This window comes from Phocoena sinus, chromosome 2 (assembly GCF_008692025.1).
Source record: "Phocoena sinus isolate mPhoSin1 chromosome 2, mPhoSin1.pri, whole genome shotgun sequence".
Classification (NCBI taxonomy): Eukaryota; Metazoa; Chordata; class Mammalia; order Artiodactyla; family Phocoenidae; genus Phocoena; species Phocoena sinus.
Genome location: NC_045764.1, coordinates 8,223,319 through 8,249,817, shown reverse-complemented (window position 1 = coordinate 8,249,817; position 26,499 = coordinate 8,223,319). Strand labels below are relative to the sequence as shown.

The 26,499-nt window shown below is 43.9% G+C and overlaps 1 protein-coding gene across 8 annotated transcripts in view; it reads right to left on the bottom strand.

Moving 5' to 3' along the window:
* The window catches only part of FRMD4A (FERM domain containing 4A), a 331,795-nt gene that overhangs the window by 97,733 nt on the left and 207,563 nt on the right, over window positions 1–26,499 (bottom strand). For all 8 annotated transcript variants that reach the window (XR_004348140.1, XM_032620676.1, XM_032620632.1 and 5 more), the window contains exons 5-7: window positions 24,782–24,866; window positions 8,996–9,052; window positions 8,078–8,100 (exon numbers count right to left, since the gene is read on the bottom strand). Coding sequence is in view for 7 of the 8 variants with exons in the window: in XM_032620676.1 (XP_032476567.1) it covers window positions 8,078–8,100; window positions 8,996–9,052; window positions 24,782–24,866 (165 nt within the window). In the remaining variant the exon portion in view is untranslated. The remainder of the gene's footprint in view (window positions 1–8,077; window positions 8,101–8,995; window positions 9,053–24,781; window positions 24,867–26,499) is intronic.

The following is a 26,499-nucleotide window of genomic DNA, read 5'->3' as shown; positions in this document are numbered from 1 at the left end:
TGGTTTTCCTTTAAAAAAATGACAAAACGCTTTTTCAGAAGATTCCCTTTGGGTTAAATGAGATGTCCATAACTTGCAGGACAAACCTGGGGCAGACAGAACTGGCTTCGTGTGGAAGAATTCTTCCTGAAACCAGTGGTTTTGAGGTGTCCTGGTACTAAAACACTAGAGCACTAAAGCCAGAAAGTTACACTAGTGTCACAAAAAAGGACTAACACAAAACTCAGAGACAGTAACATGATGTTAGTATCCTACTAACTCCTCCGTATTTCATGAGTGTATCATGAAGGTCAAGTTCTCCAGAGAGAGGGATTTCATAAGTCAAAAAGAGTATTACGGGTCCTCATTACCCGCAATTCCAAAAATCTGAAAATCTCTAAGATATAAAGCCTTCTCACCAACTTGGTGGTGAACCTAATGTTCGACCTTTCTCTCTCTCTTCCACTTGGTGTGAATATCCATATTCCGGTGCAGAAGCGTGAACAGACTGGATTCCAGGAGCTGCCTCAGACGCTGCTGTGGGTGTTACAGTATACGCCGCATTACCCATCTAAAACCCACAAAGTTCTGGGTTCAGAAACACTGGACCCTAAAGTTTCAGAGATGCATTGTGGATCTGTATTACTTTATTCAACGGTACAATACATCTAGAAAACTCTGAGACAGATGAGTAAGGAGAGCTGTAGATTTTCTCTTCTTTGCTTATCTTAATAACCATGCAGGAAACAATTTCTCTCCTTCCCTTCCCTTCTTCCTTCTTCTTTTTTTTTTTTTTTTTTTTTTAACCAAGTTGAACTTCATGTTCTAGCAAAGAAAATGGGGACACTTGGCTATCTCCTCCCTACCACATACTCTCCTTCAGGGGTACAGGGAGGCTCACAGAACTGGTGGCTGAGGACGATGCTTGTGAGGGTTCTCTTGTAGTTGTGTGACCATTTGCAGACACCAGGGAAGCACCTGCGGGTCCCTCTGAGATTCTTCCAGCAGAGGATTCTGGATTCTGGGCATGTATCATGGATAAATATGCCGCACTAATTTGCCACCTGTACGGAGGGGCAAAATTACCAACATTTATGAATCACGTGCCTTTATTTCTGATGGTAACGGCTAATTTATCTAAGTAAAGATTTCTTTCTTGATTAGTGAGTTTGGTTTTCTAGGATGACAGAAAACATTTTTTGCGTTTCTAACATAGTTGTAAACTTGTAAAAATTCAAAACAAATTTTTTATAAGCCTACAATTTGAGACAATAATTCTACTCAAAAAGCTGTTTAATTTTCTATGTTATCCTTTTGAGTCAAAATCTTAATTCTGAAAAACAGACATAATGTCATAGCCGTGAACCTTTTTGTTATTACCAAGGTCAACTCAAAATATGATATTGATATTAAAGAAATATTTAGCAAACGAGACAAGCTGTCATAATACAAAATTGCCTCCTTTACGGTATATCTAAACAATTCCCATAGGATTGGAAGAATATTCTGCAAAATACCCTATCTGAATACTTTTCTATGCTTGGAAACTGAATTACACACTTGAAAAGCTCAGTAAAATGGACTTTTGTGCACAAAACAAAGCTTTCTGTAATAACATTTCCACTTGAACATTTTGTTTCAAAATTTCAGATTCTGTTCCTTTCAAAAGGTCTTGCTGGCATGAAAGATTCCAGCTGCTTCTCCCTCTAAGTCCTTTAGAAGTCATGGGAAAATATCACACACCCCATTCTCTCTCTCTCTCTCTCTTTTTTTTTTAAATAAAATAACATACAAGAATTATATAACTTTAAATTCTTCCCACAAAAACTCTCCTTTGGGCTGCATGTATTTCAAGCTTAACAGATGACTTTTTTTCTAGTCATTTTCCAATAGGGAAATTTGCAAGTTTGGGTATTAAAGGTACTATTAGGTTATGTAAGTTGTATTCCAAATGCTGACTCTTCCAAACACAGCTGTCTATTTTTTTTTTTTACTAATTATCTAAAAGTCTCAGCAAATCGATTTCTCTTAGTATATAATCCCATCAGCTGTTTTCTTTCAAGAGGCCAATTAAAACATTGTAGGAAAATATACCGCAAACGATCAAATGCTCTAATACTGCTTTAACACTGAGCTCGCTATGACTTGCAGTAGTAAAACCACTTAGGTAAGTGCAAAGTAATGACGTTAGTAGATTCAGAATTGTGATTTTTTTTTTTTTTTTTTGCGATACGCGGGCCTCTCACTGCTGTGGCCTCTCCCGTTGAGGAGCACAGGCTCCGGACGCGCAGGCTCAGCGGCCATGGCTCACGGGCCCAGCCGCTCCGCAGCGTGTGGGATCTTCCCGGACCGGGGCACGAACCCGTGTCCCCTGCGTCGGCAGGCGGACTCTCAACCACTGCGCCACCAGGGAAGCCCAGAATTGTGATTTACAGACCACTGCCTGAGATTAATCAACTTTCAACGCTGTCTCTTAGCAGGGCAAGAAAATAATGTCATCTTTTTAAAGACAGTAATCTGTACAAATGTTTATGTTACCAAAAAAAGTCTTTTAGAAGAAAATCAGCCCTTTATCTTCTTTTCCTGTTGATCTTCTAAAATTCTTCCTTTAACCTATGACTGCCTAAAAGGCATCATCTAGTCTGACAAAAAAACAAAACAACAAAAGCCTACAAATAGGGAATTTTCAGATACCAGTAAACCAAGTTTCACTTGCAGTAATTCACAAATGCTCTTAAGAAAGGCAGATGAGATTTCATACAAAGAACAAAAAAATCAAGAGGGTACTTTTTTTTTTTTTCCCACAGAAATTTCATTTTATCTTTCTGGCTTAGTGAACACATGGTTCCATGGTTTACAGAAGAGGAAATATTAAAAGGTCTTCACTTTTTTTTTTTTTTTTTTTGCTTCTAGCTGCTCTTCTAGAGACCTAAGACCAGGCAGTCCGTGGAAGCTGAAAGGAATTTTTCAGGACAAATAAATACCCCAACTCCTTTTCTAAAATGGAGGTAAAACTCAATTTCCCTGCTACTCATTTCTATTGATGGAGTAACGTGTTGCTCTATTTCTAAAGCATTATTATTATTATTAAGAAGCAGAATTGGACCCCTGTAGATTGATAAATCAGGGTCACAGTAAGATTCTTATTGACCCTGGAACTCTGATAAGCAGATATTCTCCCACTGGCACCAGCCTTTAACTTTGTACGGACGTCACAGAAACTGACCCCTCTGTATTCAATCACAGCGTTGCTTTTTTGACGTTGGTTGCTGTGTGTCCTTGGAAGAGACAACCTGCAGATGGAGGGCAGCCTCCCATCACCTCTAAAGCACACGACGAACTCTGCCTAACAGGTAAGCAAGATGTGACCCACAGAACTTTACATGGGATTTCCATAATATCAGCCCTTTTCAGGTGCTGTCTGCTTACTGGTCCTTATAAGTCTTTTAATGATGAGCATCAATACATCCTGTTCTCTGGAACAAAGATATTTCCAGGTCCCAACAGACGGCCTGGGGTAACCAAGCTTTACAGGTCTGGTTTCAATAAATCTTGTTAGCAAAAAATTCTACAGAACAGATGTTTTTTTACTAGTCACTGTTAATCTGTGGATGATTCTTTATATCAAAGGCAGAATGATTTGGGAATGTATTTATGTGGCTCAGCATAAACTATTTTTAATCAATTCACCGATTTGGTAAAATGTTGTTAAAATGATTATTTTCCCTCCTTTTTTTTTTTTTTTTTTTTGGTGGCCCCCTTTCAGAAAGGCTGACAGAAAGTAAGAAGTGAGGCTATTCTCAAAATCAGAGTATGAAGACTAGCCACTAGGGTTTTCAGTTAAGGTCCCCTTAGGGAAAAAAAGCAAAAAAATCAAATTCTTTAAAGAATACCTTGCTTAGTGCAGTGTATTAATAAGTCTTCTATGACATTAAATTAGAATGTAACTATACAGTTTGAATGTCCTGTTCAGTTGGCTAAATTAGGTGTTCCCTGAATTGACCTTTTTAAAGACAAGAGTATTATTTTTCTATGGTAACCGAATGTTTGAAAGAATTTTTTTTTGACATCTTTATTGGAGTATAATTGCTCTAAAATGTTGTGTTAGTTTCTGCCGTATAACAAAAGTGAATCAGCTGTATGTATACATATATCCCCATATCTCCTCCCTCTTGCATGTCCCTCCCACCCTCCTTCTCCCACCCCTCTAGGTGGACACAAAGCACCGAGCTGATCTCCCTGTGCTATGCAGCTGCTTCCCACTAGCTATCTATTTTACAAGGAATTTTTTTTTTAATAAGAAAAATCAGTGCTCGGCACTTAAACCACTGCAGAGTTTATGATGAATAAAGTATGTATAAAATCCTAGAAAATGTGTATTAGCTGACTAATGCTCAGGAGTGATTATCAAAGGAGAACTTTTTGTTTTTAGAACTGTTTTGACCCTTTTCAACCTAATACTTGCTTATATAGCTGCCCTGATGAACAGTTCTTAGGCTATTCAATTGTTTTAAACAGAAATGCCAACTCCACTGATTTCCTCATTGTTGATGGACATTCATTTTTTTTTTTACATACATATGTACCAGGAAATGAAATGCGATCACTACATGCTTTGCTAAGGAAAACAATACAAGGGAAAAAATATTTTTAGACAAGACGATTTCCTCAACCTTTCAAGATATCTTACAAATTTGTCTATGCTAGAATATGAACATGGGTGACATATATTTCTTCCTATCATGGACAATACTTCCTATCTATACCTCACTCATTTTCTTTCAGCAACACTGAACCCAAGATTTCATTGTCAAGCTCAGTAAGACAAGGAAGTGAACATTTCCATTCACTGGAAAGAAAAGGGGGTTACATGAGAATAATCCTTCAAGCTCAATAAGACAAGGAAGTGAACATTTCCATTAACTGGAAAGAAAAGGGGGTTACGTAAGAATAAGCCTTCAGGGGTCTGCTGAGCAAAAAAGAGTCCAAAAGGAGAAACGGAACAGCTTGTGAGTTTCATGAGAAACAGCAGTTATGGCTCTGGGTTGACCTTACATAGCTCTCGTTCTATTAAAGTAATATCAGCACTTTCGACTTCTCCCTTTTGTAAAAAGAACCCTTTTCCTCTTGTACATCAAGGAACTTGCTCCCCTAATATGTAGATTTTTTTTGGCCCAACTGAGTGGCTTGCGGGATCTTAGTTCCCTGACCAGGGATTGAACCCGGGCCACAGCAGTGAAAGTGCTGAGTCCTAAGCACTGGACCGCCAGGGAATTCCCATAATATGTAGATTTTTAATACTCGTTCCACATCAATGTCATCTGCATATATTCACTGAAATGTAAACATACAGGATAATAGCATCCTGGGCAAAGTGTGCGACCATTAATTTCAAAGGTTATTTGATCCTCTAGATTCTAGAAGATCTCAGAATTAAGCTCTGGACCACGTGCTACATAAAACGCTTCCCCGGTGCTCTAAGTTGACATCTCCTGTTATGAATGCTGCTCAGGAAAATGTACTGTGTTTACAGGGTGTGTATATAAGTCAAAGCCATTCAGTTAAATACGATTAAGGTTATAGAGTCTGGCATTCATTAATAGAGCAAAAACAACTTTCTACAATACTAAACTATGAGGATGGGACATCTAAAATGCCTGATGTTTGGCCACCAAACCAAATGTTATGGGGATTTTCCCAGATGTGGATGGGAAGAGGTAAAAATCAAGGATTACTTCTCTTGTTCCGAAACTCCGGGCCACTCAAGCATACGAACCGTGGGCTTGTACAGAGAACGGTGTTTATCAGGGAATCCCAACTTCTGTGACGTTGAGTTTTACGCTGGGAGATAAACTGACCTTTTGGATAAGGTGTCTGACATCTCCCCTCCCCTGACGGCTATTTCTCACCCCAGACAGCCGCTGTTATAAACAAACTGCGAGGGAACACTTTGACAAATGAAGCCAAACCAGGATCCTTTGTTTCTCTGCAGCCAACAAGCTGGGATTCCACAAGCTCCTGAGGGGACCATGAGTTACTGGAGGCCAGGCCTGCCCTTCCTCCCCACAGACCATCCCTGTAGCCCCACGTTCCCAGGATCTGCGGGGCCAGATGACGCTGTTCTCAGCTCACATTCCATCCTGTCAGGGGACTCTCAAAAATAAATAATATTTACAGCAGAGTTCAGAGCCCGTGAAAGAAAAGGCAGGGAAAAGTATCTTCAGAGTAAGTAGACCGGACGATGGAATCCACTGGATCTGTGGTTATCAAACCATTTTTTCATGGGACTTTAGAGTCTTTTGTAAATAGATATGAACCTGCACTTACCAAGAGCCTCAAGTCCAATACCAAATGAAAGGCATAAAAAACTAACAAAGAAAAAACAGAACAAAGTATAGTTTCTAGATCCTGAAAATGTTGCACTCAATCCATTCGGTCAACAGTTATTGGCCACCTACAAGGTCTCCTGCTAAGGCTATAAATAAACCTTCATCGCCCCTCCCAGAAAAAGGACTACCTCTGTTTCATAGCAAGAACTTGGGAAACCTAAATAAAAGGGGCCTGGAGGTCTCCTTCTACAAATAATCAAACTGAGCTGAAGGGACTATATTTTAGGATCAGGGGTCAGCCCACTACAACCCACTGGCCAACCCTGCTTGTTTTTATGTGGCCTGTGAGCTAAGCATGGTTGGGAAAAAAATCTTAAGAAAAAAGTTTTAAACAGTTGGGGAAAAAAAAAAATCAAAAGAAGAAGAATATTTTGTGGTACACGAAAATGTATATGATATTCAAATTTCTGAATTTATAAATAAAGTTTTATTGGAATACCGACATACTCATTTGCTTACCTACTGTCTCTGGCTGCTTTTGCACTTAGAAAGGGAGGGGTGAGTAGTTGCAACAGAGACTGGGTGGCCTGCAAAACCCAAGTATTTACTGTCTGGTTCTTTACAGAAAGTGTTTGCTGACCCTTGTTTTAGATTGTCAAAGAATTTTTTTGGTTTTGCTGAGATATCTGAGTGAGAAAATATACCTCTGCCTTTGCTAGAAAGCCTTAGAAATGCATGGCGAGCAGAGAGAAGGCAGCTAAGACCTGAAAAACCAGTCAGCATGAAGTTGAGAAGCTGGACAAGTAGAGGAAGACCACCAGGTGAAGTAGTTTAGGCGGCATTTACAGATCAGATCCCCCAAAGCAGGAGAAAACACCCAAGTTCCTTCACTGAGCAGAGGTATAACCTGCATTTCTTTTTCATACCAAGTTTGCTAATTTCCTAATGATGGGCCAGGATCCCACGCCCTGATGCTGTTCTGGTACATGTGGTTGAGTCTTCATATCTCTAGACCTTGATTCTAAAGAATGAGCTATACTGGACTTGTCTCAGGGGAGTTCAGAATCCCAGGAATGATGTCTGTCTTTGAGCAGACAGTCCTGTTGGTGGATGGTCACAACCCCTACTCTGTCTCCAGTAATGATCAGGAGAGACTGGCACTTCAGCCCTACTGGTCAACGGGCCACGCTTAATGAAATGAATGACGAGGTTGAAGTTTGTGGATCTACAGGGTTATTAAAGCAGGGCACATTTTTCCCCGTGGTTAAGTCTGTTTATGTTCTCTCCCTAACGTAACATCTGGAAAAGGAAAGACAGTAGAAGTGGGATATTTATATTGTAACACTTTCACGAAAGACATCTTCCTGCGGGCTAGGATTTTGTACCTTCAGGGTTGGAACTAAAACAGAGGAAAAAAAAGATGTTTGCGTCCATGGGGTTAGCTCTATCACTATAGTTCATACCACAGTGATAATTCAAGGCTCCACGAAGACACCTGGGCGACCTGACACACCTCAATACAACGGCCATGTGTGACAGTGGGTTCTAACCTCAGCCTCTTAGTAACTTTCGTTTGGTGCAGAATATCCTCCTATTACTGGGCTTTCTCTGCCTGATGTGTCTATTTCCATTGACAAGTTGGGAACTGGATTTCAACATTAAGATATAATATTAATAAATTGCCCTCCTACGAAGAAAAGACAGAATAGTTTCTTTTAATAGAGATGCAACAGAATACATTTTTAAGCCAAAAACTCTCGTAAACTCACCTAGAAAAGTCTCCCTTTGCCTCCTGTAGAAGAAGAAAATTTAACATCAGTGACACATTCTGATCTCACGTTACAGATTTTAAAATACATTGTAACGAAGTCCTCTACTGAATCAGTCCAACTGACTGCTGTTTCGTCCTATGAGCTATAGTAATATAATTAAGGAAGGACACGTGTATTTACCACTTGAATATGAGACAATTAAACTTCAGAAAGTTATATACAAAGAAAGTGATTCATAATGACAAAGGGAAAGTTTCCATTGCTAAGCCCTGATCTAACTTTTTCCAGTTTAAAGATTCTGAACCTGGCCGTCTGTCTGGATAGCACTATCTATGTGTCCATGTCTTGTGTTATTTGTTGTTTTATCCTGTATTGTGGGCTTTTGGAGGCAGGGACCATGGAATCTGTAATGCATTAGCATAACGCCTGGAACATAGTAGTTGCTCACTAAATCCTGCTGAAGGAATAAATTAATGACATCATTTTAGCTCATCTTGCCACTGTTTCTAATACTCAGTAGGCCTCTTTTTCACATAAGCTAAGGATCTTTTCCTTGTCTTTCATGACAGTGATTCTCCTGGCAATTAATTCCTGCTTTTTACTTGGCTTTCTCCAGTGACCTGAAGAAAAAGGGGTCACTGAATGGTCTCAGTTTCCCCCAATCTCAGGTTATACACACAATTTTCCTTTGCAGAGAAATACAGTCTTAACATTTTGGAGAAGAACAGAGAATAGAGAAGACTCTATTTGCTGCCATGGTGTAGTTTCCCCAGTAGCTCTTTCCTGCTTGTGGCTAAAAATAACTTAGAAGTCAAAGAGCTAGTGGATATAGCAACTGCCATGCATAGTAAGTCTTATTCCTTTTTCTTCTGTGTATGGCCCTGGCATACAAAGACAAAGGGGGAGACGACTTACCTGTAAAATATACGAGGCTAATTCAAACACCACTTCACTGTCAACATCAATCAGCTCCTGAAAGGAAAACCAAGGAAGATAAGTTTGGTCCTTTAATGATGATTTCTTTATGATCTCTCCCCAAAGAGGATGGGTATTTCTTTTCTAAGGTGTTCCCTAAAATCTCAAGCACTCATAGAATATCTTCTCTGAATTACTTGGAGCCTGGCTCCCTGACATGCTTTTTACAGCTCTTACAATGAATCCAGTGGTCCTGGGTCTACACAGTTGCCTCCAGGGCTTCATCTTTGTCTTCATGAGAAATTAAGGGATGGGCCAGTCCCCGGCTTTTTACAAATCTGTCAACCTGATTAATCAGAGTAAGGTTACTTGATAACCACATGCATTTTTCTTTCTAAACTCTACTTGGGAACCAGGAATAAGGCTTTACTGAAGAAAAGGTTACAGTGGGATTGTGACTCTTTTAAAATTAAATAAAATGAAAAATAGAATTCCCCAGTTGCACTAGCCACATCTCTTTCACGTACTCAATACTTCGAGGTAGCTGTTGGCTACCATGATGTCAGAGCACATGCAGGGCACTTCGCTCATTGTAGAAAGTTCTACTGGTCCGCACTGTTAGAGAATCCAAGTTTAAAAATGCTCTGTTCTACAGATTGCCAACAAACACATGAAAGAATGCTCAACATCATTAATCATTAGAGAAATGCAAATCAAAACTACAATGAGATATCATCTCACACCTGTCAGAATGGTCATCATCAAAAAATCTAGAAACAATAAATGCTGGAGAGGGTGTGGAGAAAAGGGAACTCTCTTGCACTGTTGGTGGGAATGTAAATTGGTACAGCCACACTGGAGAACAGTATGAAGGTTCCTTAAAAAACTACAAATAGAACTACCATATGACCCAGCAATCCCACTACTGGGCATATACCATGAGAAAACCATAATTCAAAAAGAGACATGTACCAAAATGTTCACTGCAGCTCTATTTACAATAGCCAGGACATGGAAGCAACCTAAGTGTCCATCAACAGATGAATGGATAAAGAAGATGTGGCACATATATACAATGGAATATTACTCATCCATGAAAAGAAACGAAATTGAGTTATTTGTAGCGAGGTGGATGGACCTAGAGTCTGTCATACAGAGTGAAGTAACTCAGAAAGAGAAAAACAAATACTGTATGCTAACACATATATATGGAATCTAAGAAAAAAAATGTCATGAAGAACCTAGGGGTAAGACAGGAATAAAGACACAGACCTACTAGAGAATGGACTTGAGGATATGGGGAGGGGGAAGGGTAAGCTGTGACAAAGTAAGAGAGTGGCATGGACATATATACACTACCAAACGTAAAACAGATAGCTAGTGGGAAGCAGCCACATAGCACAGGGAGATCAGCTCGGTGCTCTGTGACCACCTAGAGGGGTGGGATAGGGAGGGTGGGAGGGAGGGAGACGCAAGAGGGAAGAGATATGGGAACATATGTATATGTATAACTGATTCACTTTGTTATAAAGCAGAAACTAACACACCATTGTAAAGCAATTATACTCCAATAGAGATGTTAAAAAGCAAAACAAAACAAAACTCTGTTCTCTAGTTCTTCCCCCAAATATTTAATCGTGATCTATGGACATGGTCTTAAAAGGACATAAGCCTCTCTTAGGTTTTTAAAGAAATCCTATGTATATATATTTCAAAATGTATATAGTCCATATCTCCTTGTATCTAACAGCTTGACTGAGGTATAATAGATACAGAAAGAAACTGCACGCTTAGTATATATAATGTGTTACTTCAGACATATGCAAACACCTGTGATACCATCACCACGTTCAAGGTAATAAACACCCGTCACCTCCAAAAGTTTCCTTGTGTCACTCTGTGTGTTCTTCTCGGGGGGAGGTAAGAACACTTAATATGAGATCTACCCTCCTAACAAGATTTTAAGTGCACAACACTGTATTTGATATACAGTTCTGATCTTAGAGACAAAGGAAAACCTGGAGTCCACCAGCACGCAAGAATAATAACCAAATTAACTGACGTTGTACTTCTGTTATCAAGTACAAGTAGAAATGCCTACCTTTCTTTTCTCTCCTTGATACCCCTAGATGCTACAGTGAGTGACTGGAGCACAAAAAACTAACCCTAGCACCGACTTAGACCTCAGCTAGCCCAGCCACCCGCTTTCATTGAGAACAGAAACCAAAAACCATCAGGGGACTCCCCCAGAGTCACAAGGCTTTAGTGGCTGTGACGGGGCTGGGAAGCACCCCCAAGTTCTTGTCCAGCATCTGACCTTCTGGAGGGCATGCTCTCCCCCAAATCAATCAGGTCACAGTCTCAGCCAACATGGTCTCAGGACCACATGTAGCATCAAAGTTAGCTAAAACAAGGGTTACTTTTTTTTCGAAGTATAAACCAAACTCTGATTCACAGATTTTCTGATTATTTTTGTGTGCTCCAGAAGTGGTCCCTGTGATTCAAGACAATGCATTGAAGCAAGCCTGTGTATTTTGAGGGAAGGATATCCTGCAGGCTCTTTCGAGCTTAGGAATTTCAAATATGGATAATAATGTTTGCTACCGAACCACCTTGGAGCGTGGGCTAAGAGAACTAACGAGAGACATGGAAGGATGGGGGACAACAATTCTTTATGTTTAACCGGCTGAAGGAGCTTTACGGACACTGTAATTGATACAGACTGTCAGTGCTGGAGTGTGGAGGAATGCTTGGATTTGCAGTCCTGGGATTACCAGGTCCCATCAGAATGTAAATCATTTAACAGTGGACAAATGATTTAACAGAAACACCGTACAGGGTTTCCACAGTGGCTCACTTCTACTCGCACTGTGTGCCTTTCCATTCCCACCAGTCGACTTCCTGAAAGTCGCTGGTGTGTACTTGTCAGCGTACTCCGTCAAACATTTACGCGAGGCTGCAGGCAACGGTCAACGATGGCTAATACTTAACATCCCAGGAGAGGCCAACTCAAAGCCAACCATGGGGAACAACCCTGTTAAGTGCGAACATTGTTTTTAGTTCATTACTTGACTCACCTGCTAAAGGGAAACTCTGTATCTTTGGGAAAGAGGGCAGGAGTGGGGAAGGCGGAGGGCGGTCGTTTTCTATTTGATTTGATTTTACACAGTCCATTCTGCAGTTCCAGGAGAGACTGTGAGACGCTAATCGCATGGCAGCATTAACTGTAATGTATGTACCATTATTCAGAATCAAGCTACCAAAGATGCCCATTTAAACATCGAACCTGATTTATACGAATTCTCTCTCACCGACCATATGTGTCCTCAGGGTAAGTGGGAACCAGTGCCTCTAACTGGGGTGAATTTCCACTTTCTCTGACCTTGACCATCTCCCAGTGAAGATATTAAAAACAATGAGAGCCAGAACGTGACCGGTAAGAGGGAAGAGGATTGAAGAATGAGGTGGCCTAGACGTTCCCACTCTTGCAAAATGTGACGGGAAAGAGAGCTGCGGTATTCCTTCTCACCGTTTCCATTTAGTATTTATTGAGTTCAAGAATCGTGGCATCAACTGTCCTCAGAGGAATCAGCACAGAGTCTAAATCGTGTGTATAAGACCCAACCCAGGAACGGGGATGGGGGTGGGGAAAGAGATGCTCTCTAATGGCGAAGAACATGCTTTCCTACCTCGCAGCTGCTGCCTGATTCCCTGATGTCTCCTGTTTATAATACCTTCCCCCGTTTATACCTCGTCCTCCCAGGTGATTTTATCCCCTGCGATGGAACAGAGCTCTAGATTTCCTGCCCACACCACATACCTCCCGTTGTACCTCAAACCCTGAGAGCTGAGTCCCCGTGGAGAGAAGTGGACAGATGTTTCCAGGAATCCGCCTACCATATAACATTCCAAAGATCACTGCACCTTTTTCTCATCTGGCTTCTCTCAAATGCAGAGGTGGCTCTTTTCAAGTGTTTCTGCTCAAGCAGAGCAAATAAACCGAACACGATCACGAAGAGTTCGTGCAAAAATCCCACACTTTCCTGGAGCAATGGGTTTTCCCCCGACCGAGGAGGAAATGCAGAAAGATGGGGATCAGAAGGCCCTTCAAGGAAGATGTACGGGTGTTTCTCACCGGCATCACCCACAGGCTGGACGGGGGACACTCCTCTGTGCCCCCAGTGCTCTGAGAGCCATTTGAGGAGGGGTGTCGGCAGGGTTGTCTGCTGAGCTGGAGTCTTCCTTGGGAATCTAGGGTGGTCTGGTGGGCATGGAGTCATTTCCTCCTGAGACTCACTGGTAACAGGGGGATGCTGATGGGAGGGTCAGTGATGTCACGGAGGTCACGTGTCCTTTGGACATCTGTCTTACTACTGAATCACGTGTGCCACTTTCTGTGATCTTTTGCCACGTGGTATGGACAGACAAAACGTGACTCTCTGCAGGGTGTGCGTGTGTGTGTGTGTGTGTGTGTGTGTGTGTGTTCAGACAGGGCTGTGGAGGATGGCATTCTGCACTGTTCTACAAGTTGCCGAATGAGAAGGCCTGAGGTCATCTATCAGCAGCCTCACGGTTAACAATATGCTCAAAAAGGTTTCCATTCTGAGGGTCTCTGAGTGTTCCAAAGAGAGAGCCCCATGAGAATCCCCAAGTGACAGGTGTAAGGACGGTCTCCAAAAGTCCTGAGAGCTGGAGGAACTCGTCACGACCCCCTCGCTGCAAGGGCCCTGGTGGTGATATTCAGAGTCAACGGAGAATCTTAATGAAAAGCCTTCCTCCTTGGTCAGAAATGAGAGAAATTCCAGCTTTCATGGAAGATTCGTGAGAGCTTTATGACAGAAAAGATGATGAGCAACCACATGGTAGGTTGAAAAGATTTCAATGAGAATGACCTTTGCCAAGTCCAAGCAGAACGACCTGCAGGGCTGCCCCATGGTTTTTCCGGTAAATCCTCACCCACTGTAACCATCTTTCTTTGTACCCGCAAAACGCCTGAAGAGGATGGTTTCTTGCCATCTCTTTAAGACTATTTCTCCTCTGGGGCATTGAATAAATACATCCCTGGACCTCTCTGAGTTTCATCTTCCTCGTCAGTAGAATGGGGAGAACAATTTCTTTTCCAATTATTGTATTGAGTCTGGTGAGGCGGAAATGTAGAGGTGATTTGGAAACTCTGAGACTCACTACAAACATCGGGTCTGCATTATTTATTTTCACTTACTGGCATTTCTGAATCTTCTGAACTCCACAATTTTGTCTCTTCTTCAGTATTTTTTTAGCATTTATTGGAAGCTTTTTTTTTTACATTTTATTTTATTTTTTAAAAAACTTTTTATTGAGGGCTTCCCTGGTGGCGCAGTGGTTGAGAGTCCGCCTGCCGATGCAGGGGACGCGGGTTCGTGCCCCGGTCCGGGAAGATCCCACATGCCGCGGAGTGGCTGGCCCGTGAGCCATGGCTGCTGAGCCTGCGCGTCCGGAGCCTGTGCTCCGCAAACAGTGAGAGGCCCGCATAGCGCAAAAAAAAAAAAAAAAAAAAAAAAAAAAAAAAAAAAAAAAAAACTTTTTATTGGACTATAGTGGATTTACAATGTTGTGTTAACTTCTGCTGTACAGAACAGTTATACATATACATATATCCACTCTTTTTTAGAGTCTTTTCCCATATAGGCCATTACAGAGCATTGAATAGAGTTCCCTGTGCTATACAGTAGGTCCTTGTTGCTTATCTATTTTATATATAGTGGTGTGTATATGTCAATCCCAATCTCCCAACTTATCCCTCCCCCCTTTTTTTGCCCCCCAGTAACCATAAGTTTCTTTTCTACGTATGTGACTTTATTTCTGTTTTGTAAATAAGTTCGTTTGTATCATTATTTTAGATTCCACGGATAAGTGATAGCATATGGTATTCGTCTTTGTCTGACTTACTTCACTTAGTATGACGATCTCTAGGTCCATCCATGTTGCTGCACATGGCATTATTTCATTCTTTTTTATGGCTGAGTAATATTCCATTGTATACATGTACCACATCTTCTTTATCCATTCATCTGTCGATGGACATTTAGGTTGCTTCCATGTCTTGGCTGTTGTAAATAGTGCTGCAGGGGCTTCCCTGGTGGCGCAGTGGTTGAGAGTCCGCCTGCCGATGCAGGGGACACGGGTTCGTGCCCCGGTCCGGGAGGATCCCACATGCCACGGAGCGGCTGGGCCCGTGAGCCATGGCCGCTGGGCCTGCGTGTCCGGAGCCTGTGCTCCAAAACGGAAGAGGCCACAACAGTGAGAGGCCCGCGTATCGCAAAAAAAAAAAAAAAAAAAAAAATAGTGCTGCAATGAACATAGGGGTGCATGTATCTTTTTTTTTTTTTTTTTTTGGCTGCGTTGGGTCTTCGCTGCTGCACGCAGGCTCTCTCTAGTTGCGGCAAGCGGGGGCTACTCTTCGTTGCAGTGCACAGACTTCTCATTGAGGTGGCTTCTCTTGTTGCGGAGCACGGGCTCTAGGCGCACAGGCTGTAGTAGTTGTGGCTCGGGGGCTCTAGAGCGCAGGCTCAGTAGTTGTGGCTCACAGGCTTAGCTGCTCCACGGCATGTGGGATCTTCCCAGACCAGGGCTCGAACCCGTGTCCCCTGCACTGGCAGGCGTATTCCTAACCACTGTGCCACCAGGGAAGTCCATGTAACTTCTTTTTTTTTTTGTGGTACGTGGGTCTCTCACTGCTGTGGCCTCTCCCGTTGCGGAGCACAGGCTCCGGACGCGCAGGCTCAGCGGCCATGGCTCACGGGCCCAGCCGCTCCGCGGCATGTGGGATCTTCCCAGACCGGGGCATGAACCCGTGCCCCCCGCATTGGCAGGCGGACTCTCAACCACTGCGCCACCAGGGAAGCCCCCATGTATCTTTTTGAAAAAGAGTTTTCTCTGGATATATGCCCAGGAGTGGGATTGCTGGATCATACGGTAGTTCTACTTTTGGTTTTTTAAGGAACCTCCATACTGTTCTCCATAATGGCTGTTGGACTCTCTAGTAAGACTTACTTTTTAAGGAGGTGGGCAGCATTGTTTGTCTACATGTGTGTGTGTATCGGTTACCACGTATATCATCCCAGTGGGTCCTGACACCCACATTCAGCCTCGTTGAGCCCACGTGACGCCCTGTCTCACTGCACAACCTACAGTGGCTACGGGAAGGCGCCCCCAGGCCATCGGGGGCTGACGAGCGGGATAAGGCTGATGAGAGCACAATTCCTCGCTGAGCCCTCTGCCAGTTTTTCATCAGTCAAGTCCCTGTTTGTCTGGGGCACTCTCTCACTCGGTGGCCCGGGTATTTCTCCCACTGTCCACTCTGCATACAGTCCATTTCACGATCCTGAGGCATCTCTCCTGTAGAGGTCACGGGCACAGCCCAGATGATGGGTCTGCGTACGTTTATTTCTAGAGAGTTGAAGATGGAAGTCCCTCTCTGTCCTCCTTCCCTTCCTCTCTCTGTCACGCGAGCGCATACACCAAGCTGGCAACCCTCCATCTAAGAGATAACGACCAGGATTCTGTGAGTCTGAGACAAATGTTTATGTTGGTTCCTTTGTCCTGTGGGACTTGATTCTGGGCTTTTGTTTCTCTCATCTTCAGATGAGATATCCTCTGCTCATTAGCAAATCTCTTGGAAGATCTTGGATAAAGGTTGCTTATTTTAGTTTCAGCAAGAGTGATGGTATTTAGACCAAAGTAGCAAACTTGGCCCAGGCACGATTGTTTGAACTTCAATCATGTGTGACGCTCTTAGTTCAACGGGGACATCTAGGCACAGAAGGCTCGACCAGATCCCCCAGCGCACAGAAAGGAGGAATTTTAAGTTTGTTTTTCTGACATGATCTGCTCTCAGTGGGTACACGTAGGCTCCAAACTTGGTAATTCCCTAGGAAATAGGCAAATCCTTTCTCCCTGGGGTTGGAAACGAAGCCATTAAAAACAATTTACTGAGCATTGACTATGCGCCTTGTTTAGTGAGAGGTCAGTGGAAGGTGATCATCAAAATTCACTCAGAAAAATGCTGGTGCCAACTTCTCCTCCAACCCAGGAGACACACTTCTGTGCGTCTTCAGATGGTGACCACGGGCCCCGCTTCTTCGGTTATCATTTCAGACAAGATAAATTTTGAGATCAAGCATTTAAATGTGATGGACGTATATAAAGAGTGGATGGTCAACCCCTTCCATTCAAACATGAGATCCATAACAGGGCAGCTAGTTATTTTGACCAGTTCCCTCACTTCACCCAACTTAAATCATCTAAGGATCAAATTGCTCCTCTGAGGAACTGAATAGCAGTGGAAGGTCCTTCAGCGTAGGGGCCTCTTTTCTTTCATTCATTCATTTATGGCTGCATTGGGTCTTTGTGGCTGTGCGCGGGCTTTCTCTAGTTGCGGCGCTACTCTTCGTTGTGGTGCGCGGGCTTCTCTTTGTGGTGGCTTCTCTTGTTGCGGAGCACGGGCTCTAGGCGTGGGGGCTTCGGTAGTTGTGGTGCGTGGGCTTAGTTGCTCTGCGGCATGTGGGATTGTCCCGGACCAGGGCTCAAACCCGTGTCCGCTGCATTGGCAGGTGGATTCTTAACCACTGAGCCACCAGGGAAGTTCCGGGAGCCTCTTTTCTTATCTCTCGGAAGGTATGCCTCTGAAGATGATAGGAAGCTGGATTTCAGAATTCTTTATTTCCCTTATAACTTTAAGATCTATCATCTAAGGGAATCCTTCTTTTTAAAAATTAAAAAAACCATTTTGACATTTTATGACCTAGCACATGTTGTCTGCAGAGCTTCTGAAAATTATTGTGGTGACTAATTTTGACAGCAAGCTCACTTTGCCAGTGGAGAACTCCGAGCAGGCAGGATTCAATCCTGAAGGTGGTGGAAGTGCTGAGATTAGAGTCCACGTCCACCCCAGCACTCCCTCTAGTGTCGCAAGTCCACTGCCCCCCACGGGGCTGACTGATGGGCCTTCTCCAGTTGACAGAGGAAGCCACATCCCAAGAGAGAGACGACCAGATGGAAAACTTGGCAGAGGAGCTCTGCTTTCCTGGGTCGCTTCCTAGGAAGCACACATCATCCTAGGCTCACTTCCCATGGGAGTTTTCCTCGGAACTAGACACACATTTCTCAATGAATTTCGTCCATCCCTTGGTCATAAGTTTCCTTTCCATCACCCCCTGTCCCCTGAATGAGTCGAAACACAACAGAAATGCTGGTGAAGGAAGTGGCCACGTTGGGTGTCGATGATCTCTCTCTCTCTTTTTTTTTTTTGCGGTACGTGGGCCCCTCACCGCTGTGGCCTCTCCCGTTGCGGAGCACAGGCTCCGGACGCGCAGGCTCAGCGGCCATGGCTCACGGGCCCAGCCGCTCCGCGGCATGTGGGATCCTCCCGGACTGGGGCACGAACCCGCGTCCCCCACATTGGCAGGCGGACTCTCAACCACTGCGCCACCAGGGAAGCCCCGACGACCCCTTTTGACACGTCTTCCTGCTCCACTGAAAGGAGACGAGTAGAGCCCCGCTCGTTCCTGACCAGATTCTAACTTTCTGCATCTTGGACAGATTATGACTGTAATTTCCTGCTCTTTTGGTAGAAAATAGGGGGATTGTAAAGCAAGGAGAAGTGAGAGAGAAATCCACTGCAGTTCTGCTTTCTGTCTGCTGGTGAAGAGTGGAAAGTGAGAGCTGGCATTCGTGGTTTGGGGAAAATGACAAAACAAATGAACAGAGCAAAACACCTTTCCTCGCTTTTGTGCTGTTGAAGAGACCAGAGGTCTGCTCTCTGGAGAAGATGATGCGTAGGAAGCTAGGATGAAGCAGACCGAGAGCTCAGGGATTCAAAAGGGGGCCTACACCCCAATGGAGGTCACTCCGTCCCCAAGACCCTGAAGCGGGAGGAGACATCCCAGGAGGGAAGTAAGACATTACATCCTCTGGAGACAATGAAGAGCCACAAGAAAAGACACCAAGCACTGATACTTAGGGTTCCCACTGAAAGAAACAGCTTGCCACTGGGACACTCCACAGGCACAGCCACAGAGGACCATCCCCACCTGGGCACTTGGAGCTTTTGAGTGCCTCACTCTTAAATATGGATGGAAAGCCTCCTACATGAAAGACAGAGACCAAAATAAATAAACAGAAAAAGAAGAAAAAGAACTGGAAAGAAACACAAAGGAAACAGAACATGCATGACACTTAATATTATTGGAGTGATAAGAGGATATTAGGCTCAAAGACAACAATAGGATTACATGTATATAAAGAAAAATCAGATAATATGAAGGAAGTCTGGGAAATTCAAAACATGATGGCAAAGGTTAAAAAATCAATAGAGGACATTAAAGATAATACTGAGGAAATCTTCTAGAAAGTAGAACAAAATGACAAAGATGGAAAATAGGAGAAACCAGGTATCAAAGCAGGAGGCTGTGCACGGCATCAGATTAACAGGAGCTCCAGAAGGAGAGCACAGAGGAAACAGAGAGACATCACTAAAGAAACAATACGAAAAACCTCCCAGAACTGAAGAATACGAATGTCCAGACTAAAAGTGCCCGCTGAATACACAACATAGTGGGCTTACAAAGACCTACTTTAGGGCGCACCATCCTGCAACTTCAGATGAAGAGGAATAAAGAAGAAATCCTAAGAGATCCCGTGGGTGGTCATGGAGGTGGGGGGAGTCCACATACAGCGTATGGACTGCAGACTTCACCAGAGCAAGCAACTCTCAAAGACTCTGAGGCAGCACCTTTGATGTTCCGAGAGAAGTCATTCTGTATTTCCACATCCAGTCAAACCATTAACCAGATATAAAAGTAGAGCAAAGACTTTTGCAGATATGCAAGGACCCAAACATTTTACTTCTCATATACGCTTTCTCTGGGTTACTGCAGGATGTTCTCCAGTGAAACAATGTTGTAAAACAAAACACAGGAAGACTCGGGATCCAGGAAGCAGAGCATCCAGTCCAGAGCTGGGGTGAAGGGAAGACGGGACAGGAAAGGGGCATCTTGGGCTGAGGGCTATGAATGAGGCCATGTCCAGACAGGAACAGAAGGACAGAGGACTCTAAAAGGAAGGTGCCTGGAAAAACAACAAAGGCAGCAGCAACAAAACCCAAGCTAAAGAGAGGAATGGATGAATTATCTGATGTATATGCAAATTAACGTCGGTAGACATTTGGGAATCTGTAGCTTCTGGAAAAAAAAATGGTGGGTACATAGAAACTAAAACAAGTAACAGCAAGGCAATTATTATTACCTTTCGGTAAAATAACTGGTTGTCTAAAAGAGGAATCACAACCTTACGATGCTACTTGGATTAGTCATAATAATGTAATGCTGATGGGTATGGCTTTTGCCCAGAACTGTGCTATCACCATACTGGGAAAATGAAAGTGTGGGTGGTTGCATAGGAGACCTCAATCCTCACCTACCTTACGAAGAATTCAGTACATGAAAGATGGATAAATCAAGGAATAACACCCTGTGCCCATTATTTACAAACAGAGAGAGGCAAATACCAGAAGAAACAGCTAAAATTGCTGGAAGCGGCAGGAGTTGCGGGGGGGGGGGGGGGGGGGGGGCGGGAGGGGGGAGGGGGGCTCTTTTTCTTAAACAGCCTCCTAGAGCCATGTGGCTTCTAAACCACGGCATATATTCCTTAGATAAAAATAACTGTGAATGCGTTAAAAAAGCGAATGAAATAAGGACTTGGAGGAAGCAGGAATAAACAGCTTATGGTAGCTGAACAACTTAGATTCTAGTACGTTGTAGGAATCGCTCCCCAAGACACAGGGAGGGCGCTGGGTCAGCTGGTATCAGCATCACCTACCGGTTACGTGTCTGGCACCACTCTCAGGTCCTTCAAGGCCTCCAAAGTGCCAGAGGGCAGTGTGGGCAGCACGCAGAAATTCGCAGCCAAGATGAGCTCAGATCTGATTCCAAGTGAGCAATTCTATCTCAGCGGGAGCTAATAACGTGCCTGGTGGGGTGCTAACCACCTTCATGTCTATCTCACTTAATCTCCCCAAGAAGGTGGTGGGTTGGGTCTTTTAATATCCTTGTTCAACCAAAGAAGAAAATGAAGCTTGGAGACGTCACAGAAGGTGTCCACATTTATTGCAGTTGCTAAGAGGCAGAGGTAGGAAGGGAACCCAAGTCTGTGAGCCACGGAGTCTAAACCCCTAATCACAATCATTCTGCTCTGGGGCCTTCCACCATCTTTTTACAACTGTGCCAAGCCTGTTCCACCACTTCTGGTTCCTTGTCTTTCACTAAGTTACTAAATCTCTCCAGCATCGGTTTCCTCCCTCAGTAAAGCTGATGATTCCATCCCACTCATGAGCCTCAAAAAATGTAAGACAAGTGAAAAAATTTTTATAGACTCTAAGTGTCAACTTATGCAGATGAAAATATTATTTTTGATGATGGGAAGGAGACGGGTGGCCTTGTGACGCGATTCTGTCCCCTACGTAACCTTCAGAAGAGCCACCTCGGGCTCACTGACGCAAGTCACTAAGCTCCAGGACAGGTGCTGAGAAGAGACAGCTGTGGTTCTAGAAGGGCACACACCACCCAGGTCAGCAGGCAGGCTGATGGCTGTGGGCACCTGGACCCTAAATGTGGCTGGCTCCGAATGCATCACCTCTTTAGTTCTGGGGATTTCTTTTTTAAAATTTCCCATTCATCCCAGAGTCCTCTGTGATCATTATGTTCAAAAGCACTGAAATCTTCACCTTCAGCTCAGCATCTGTGACTAGACTGAACTGAACAACTCCGAGAGAAACCATGTCTGCTCCCTTAACCCAGGGGTCTGTATAAGCACAGTTTGGGGCAACTGTTTACTTGCTGGGGTTGAGGGCGATTTCATCCCAGTCAGCGACTTCCCAGGCATCTACTGCCCAAGTCTGCCCCCTGGTGGACAGTCCTCACTTTTTATTCCTGAATTCTTCCGAAGTGCTTTCACATGGATTAAACAAACACCATCAGAGACGCTTGCCACCTACGAGGTACGTAAGACTGGTATTATCATTTCCACTTTATAATGAGAAAATGAGGGTTTAGAGAGAGGAAGAAATTTGCAAGTCCCTGGAACTACATGCAGCGTCTTTGTTCTTCCATTCAGCAAAACCCCCAAATACTGTAGTCTGAGCGCTCTGGGCTTGAGCCCAGGTTAAGTCTTGGTTCAGCAGCTGTCACCAAGCGAGGTTCTTTCACAGAACTGAATTTGATCACTACCACGCCCTCCACGATTTTGAACATTTGCCTTCAGTGGAGCTATTCTGTGCGGTGATGTGCTGAAGAACTTCCAGAAGGAGAAGTGATGGCCGACAGACCGCTTCACCTGTGTGTGTGCCTTAATGTATAGTCGGTTGTTGCAATCGCTCCAAACTAGGTTTAGTTAAACAGGAAAATACAGGCAGCGGGATCTCCTCTGAACACAGCCACTGACCATGTTACAACAGGTGTACTTGGCTTTGAAGTTCTCTAAGGAGAGTCTGCCCTCCGGGGCACAGTGCAGCCCAGCGGGTGAGATCTGTGATCTGGAATCAGGCTGCCAACTTCAGCCCTGACTGACTCTGCCATTCAGCGGATATGCAACCCCGGGTGAATCTCATAACCACCCTGTGCCTCATCTTTTCCACAGGGAAAACTAAGATAAAGAATAGTCTTCATCTCAGAGATGGTGCAAAGATGCAGCCACACAACTTACAGAAGGCACTCAGCACCAAGCCCGCCACGGTGCCATGGGCGTTAAGTACCAGCCGTCCTTCTCCCTGGTCATTAATGAGCTGACCTAAGGCTGCACTCGTGAGACAGAAGGGGGCGTGTTGGAGGGCGGGTGCAGAGTGGGTGTTCACTTTAAATACATTCTGTTAGTTATGATTCTTCACCCAGGGCGGGGAGCGGTATTCTGCAAGCCCCTCTCCCCCGGGACGGGGTGTGTGCTGGATTCTGTGGGCGTTTTGGGTTATCCAATGAAAGGAAACACTACAAGCATATGGGGGAACTGGATGCAAGGGACTGTCCCACTCAATTGAGAACTGTCCCTTGAATAGACGTGTCCGTGAAGAAGATGTACAAATGGCCAGAGAGCATACGAAAAGATGCTCAACGTCGCTAATCGTCAGGGAAAAGCAAACCCAAACCATAGTGAGATACCACCTAATACCACTAGGATGGCTACTATTTATTTGTTTATTTTTTTGGCTGCACGGTGAAACTTGCAGGATCATAATTCCCCGACCAGGGATTGAACCAGTGCCCTCAGCAGGGAAAGCGCAGAGTCCTAACCACTGGACTGCCAGGGAATTCCTAGGTTGGCTGTTATTAAAAAAAAAAAAACCCAGAAAATAACAAGTGTGGGTAAGGATGTGCAGAATGGAATCTTCACACACTGTTGGTGGGAATATAAAATGGTGCAGTCGTTATGGAAAGCAGTATGGCAGCTCCTCAAAGGATGAAAACTAGAATTATGATATGATCCAGCAAGTCCATTTCTGGGTATTCACCCAAAACAACTGAAAGCAGGGACTTGAACAGGTATTTATAAACCCACGTTCACAGCAGCATTATTCACTACAGCCGAAAGGTGGAAGCTACACAAGGGTCCATGGACTGGTGGGTGAATAAACAAAACGTGGTAACTGCATACAATGGAATATTAGCCATCAAAAGGAAGGAACTTCGGACACTGGCTACAACATGGATGGACCTTGAGGACATTATGCCAAGTCAAATAAGCCAACCACAACAGGACAGATACTGCATGATTCCACTCACGTGAGGTACCCAGAGTGGTCAAGTTCATAAAGACAGAAAATAGAATGGAGGTTGCCAGGGGCTGGCGGTGGGGAGTTACTGTTTAAGGGGTACAGAGTCTCAGTTCTGTATGATGAAGAGCTCTGTGGATGGATGTGGTGATGGCTGTAAAACAAGGTAAACGTACTTAATGCCACTGAACTGTACACTTATCAATGGAGACCACGGTAACTTTTATCACAGTAAAAAAACTGTCCCACCCCATAGAGAACAGACTTGTGGTTGCCAAGGGGGAGGGGGGTAGGGGAGGGGTGGAGTGAGAGCGTGGGATGAGCAGATGCAAACGAGTATCTATAGGATGGATAAACAACAAGGTCCTACTGTACAGCACAGGGAACTATATTCAATATCCTGCGATACACCATCGTGGAAAAGAATATGAAAAAGAATGTGTGTGTGTGTGTGTGTGTGTGTGTGTGTGTGTGTGTATATATATTTAACTAAATCACTTTGCTGTACAGCAAAAATTAACACATTGTAAATCAACTATATTTCAATAAAAAAAAACAAAAAACTGTCTCACCCAAAGTGCCAAGAGCATCCTTTTGAGAGATACTTCCAGAACATCCCAAAATGATCAAATATACATGCATTTGGTTATAAGAGGTTCATTTATAATTGTGAGACCTAGTGCATTTGTCCCACTGGCCTGGGTTTCCCTCTTTTGGCCACAGTTGCCAAGTTCAGGAGACGCCTAAAATCAAGCTAAGGAACACCTCCAAGGAGCTAAAACACAGTGATGGGATTGGAAGTAGTCACGTTATGAACAACCTGATAGCTTTAGCTCCACGGAGTTCTCATTTATTTATAGTCATTAATTTATAAATTACTTCTACTAATCAATAAAATTGCATTAGGGGCAGCAAGTTGGGATTCCCAGCTTCAAAGGAGACTTCCAGATTTCAACGGAAAACTCTGAACAGGAAGAGGAAGTTCTTACCTTGTAGATACAGGACTTGGCGTTCAGGAAGAAGAGCTCTATGGTGGCATTGTCCTTTAGGTATGAGATGCTCTCTATATAGAACCTGGAAGAGAAAAACTGCCAGTGAACTACAGAAGCATCAACCAATCAGGCAGAAAATCATGTGTTCTCCGAGTTACACGATTTGACCTGAGGATACGGACGCCCAATCCAACAGGAACAAAAGAAAAAGGCATCGTCTATTGCTTCCACCATTCCTTTTTGAGGGAAAGCAGTGCTTTTCAAGTTCGTTTACCGTGGGTTAGGACCGTCATGACTGACAGCCCTTCTCACAGCAAAGAGCCGGCCTGCCATCGACCTCTAAGAGTACACTTGAACTTGACCATTTACTTCCCTTTTCATTACCTGCTTTCCAATTTTTTTATAATGTCATTTGTTTCCATTGCATTACTTTTTGTCCTCATCACTGTTGAGCTGGAGTTTTAAAAGATAATTTCTTCTGCTTAATCGAAAGAAGGGCCCTATTTCTCCTTGAGATGGTTACAACAGGTCTTCGTGACGATGGCAAGGTGGGGTTTGACGTCTGCACATCCAGAGAGCTGTGGCTGGTGTTAAAGCCGTGATATTCGTGCATATGAAGCCGAATGAGAATTGGATTTTTATCCAGATGAAACTTATGGATTTTTGTCAAGACAACACATGCTGAAATTATTTAAGTTTAATTCAAAGATCCTTCACACATCGACTCTGGAGTTTATTCAATTCCTGAATTAGGTAAGGCACTTGTACTTGTCTAAGGCTCAGCTGCACTGAGGGAGCTGTGATGAGAGGGGAGAAGGAAATGATTGGCACGCAGAGCCTTGGAAGGGAAGAGGTTCTGAGTGGGGTGGCAACCCCTGGAGGGCACTGGGCACCTGCCTCGTGGAAACTGGGGGCCCCAAGGGGGGCAGGAGGTGAAATGAGAAGAAACAAGTTCTATGATCATCCAGAACAGCGTTAAGATGTGATGGAAAGAATCCTGGGGAGGAAGTCGAGAGCCCAGTGATCTGGGCCCAGCGCTGTGTGATTCAGGGCAAGTCCCATAACCTTGCTGGGCTTCCGCTTGCCAGTCTGTAAAAGACAGCAGGACGTGGTCAGCAGTTCCCCACCTAAGAAGTCTGCTGCTTTCAAATACTGGAACCTAATTCAGATTAAAACAACAACAACAATAGCAAAACCAACACACCAACACTGTAAGGCAAACAAAATGTGTGTGTAGGCTTGGGCGAGCCCGTGGCCCCCCAGTTTGCAGCCCCTTGTCTACAGACTAAGTAAACAACATCTTTGACCATTTTACAGATGTGTGCAGAGGCTGTCGTGATGAATACAACACAGACTCATTTAAATTTGTAATTGAGTCCAGAGTCATCGTCAGAGATTAGTAGATATTTTCAATCCACAGATACTAGTCTGACAATTACCATCATGGAGGGTCTACAAAATTTCTGGTAATTACGATACAGTCTTTATTCACGCAAAGCCTGGGAATGAGGTGGCTGGTTGATCTCTACCATCACCCTTTTCCCTACCAAAAAAAAAAAGCAAAAAAAAAAGCACCTGCCTCCGTTTTGGAGCAAGTATTCTAGGTCATGGAGGTCTCCATAAAGGGTCTGAGTGGTCTCAGAGGAACTGTAAAGCTGTACTACTTTCACTCCCCTAGTAATGGAGACTTGAAATATAGAAGCAAATTCTACATC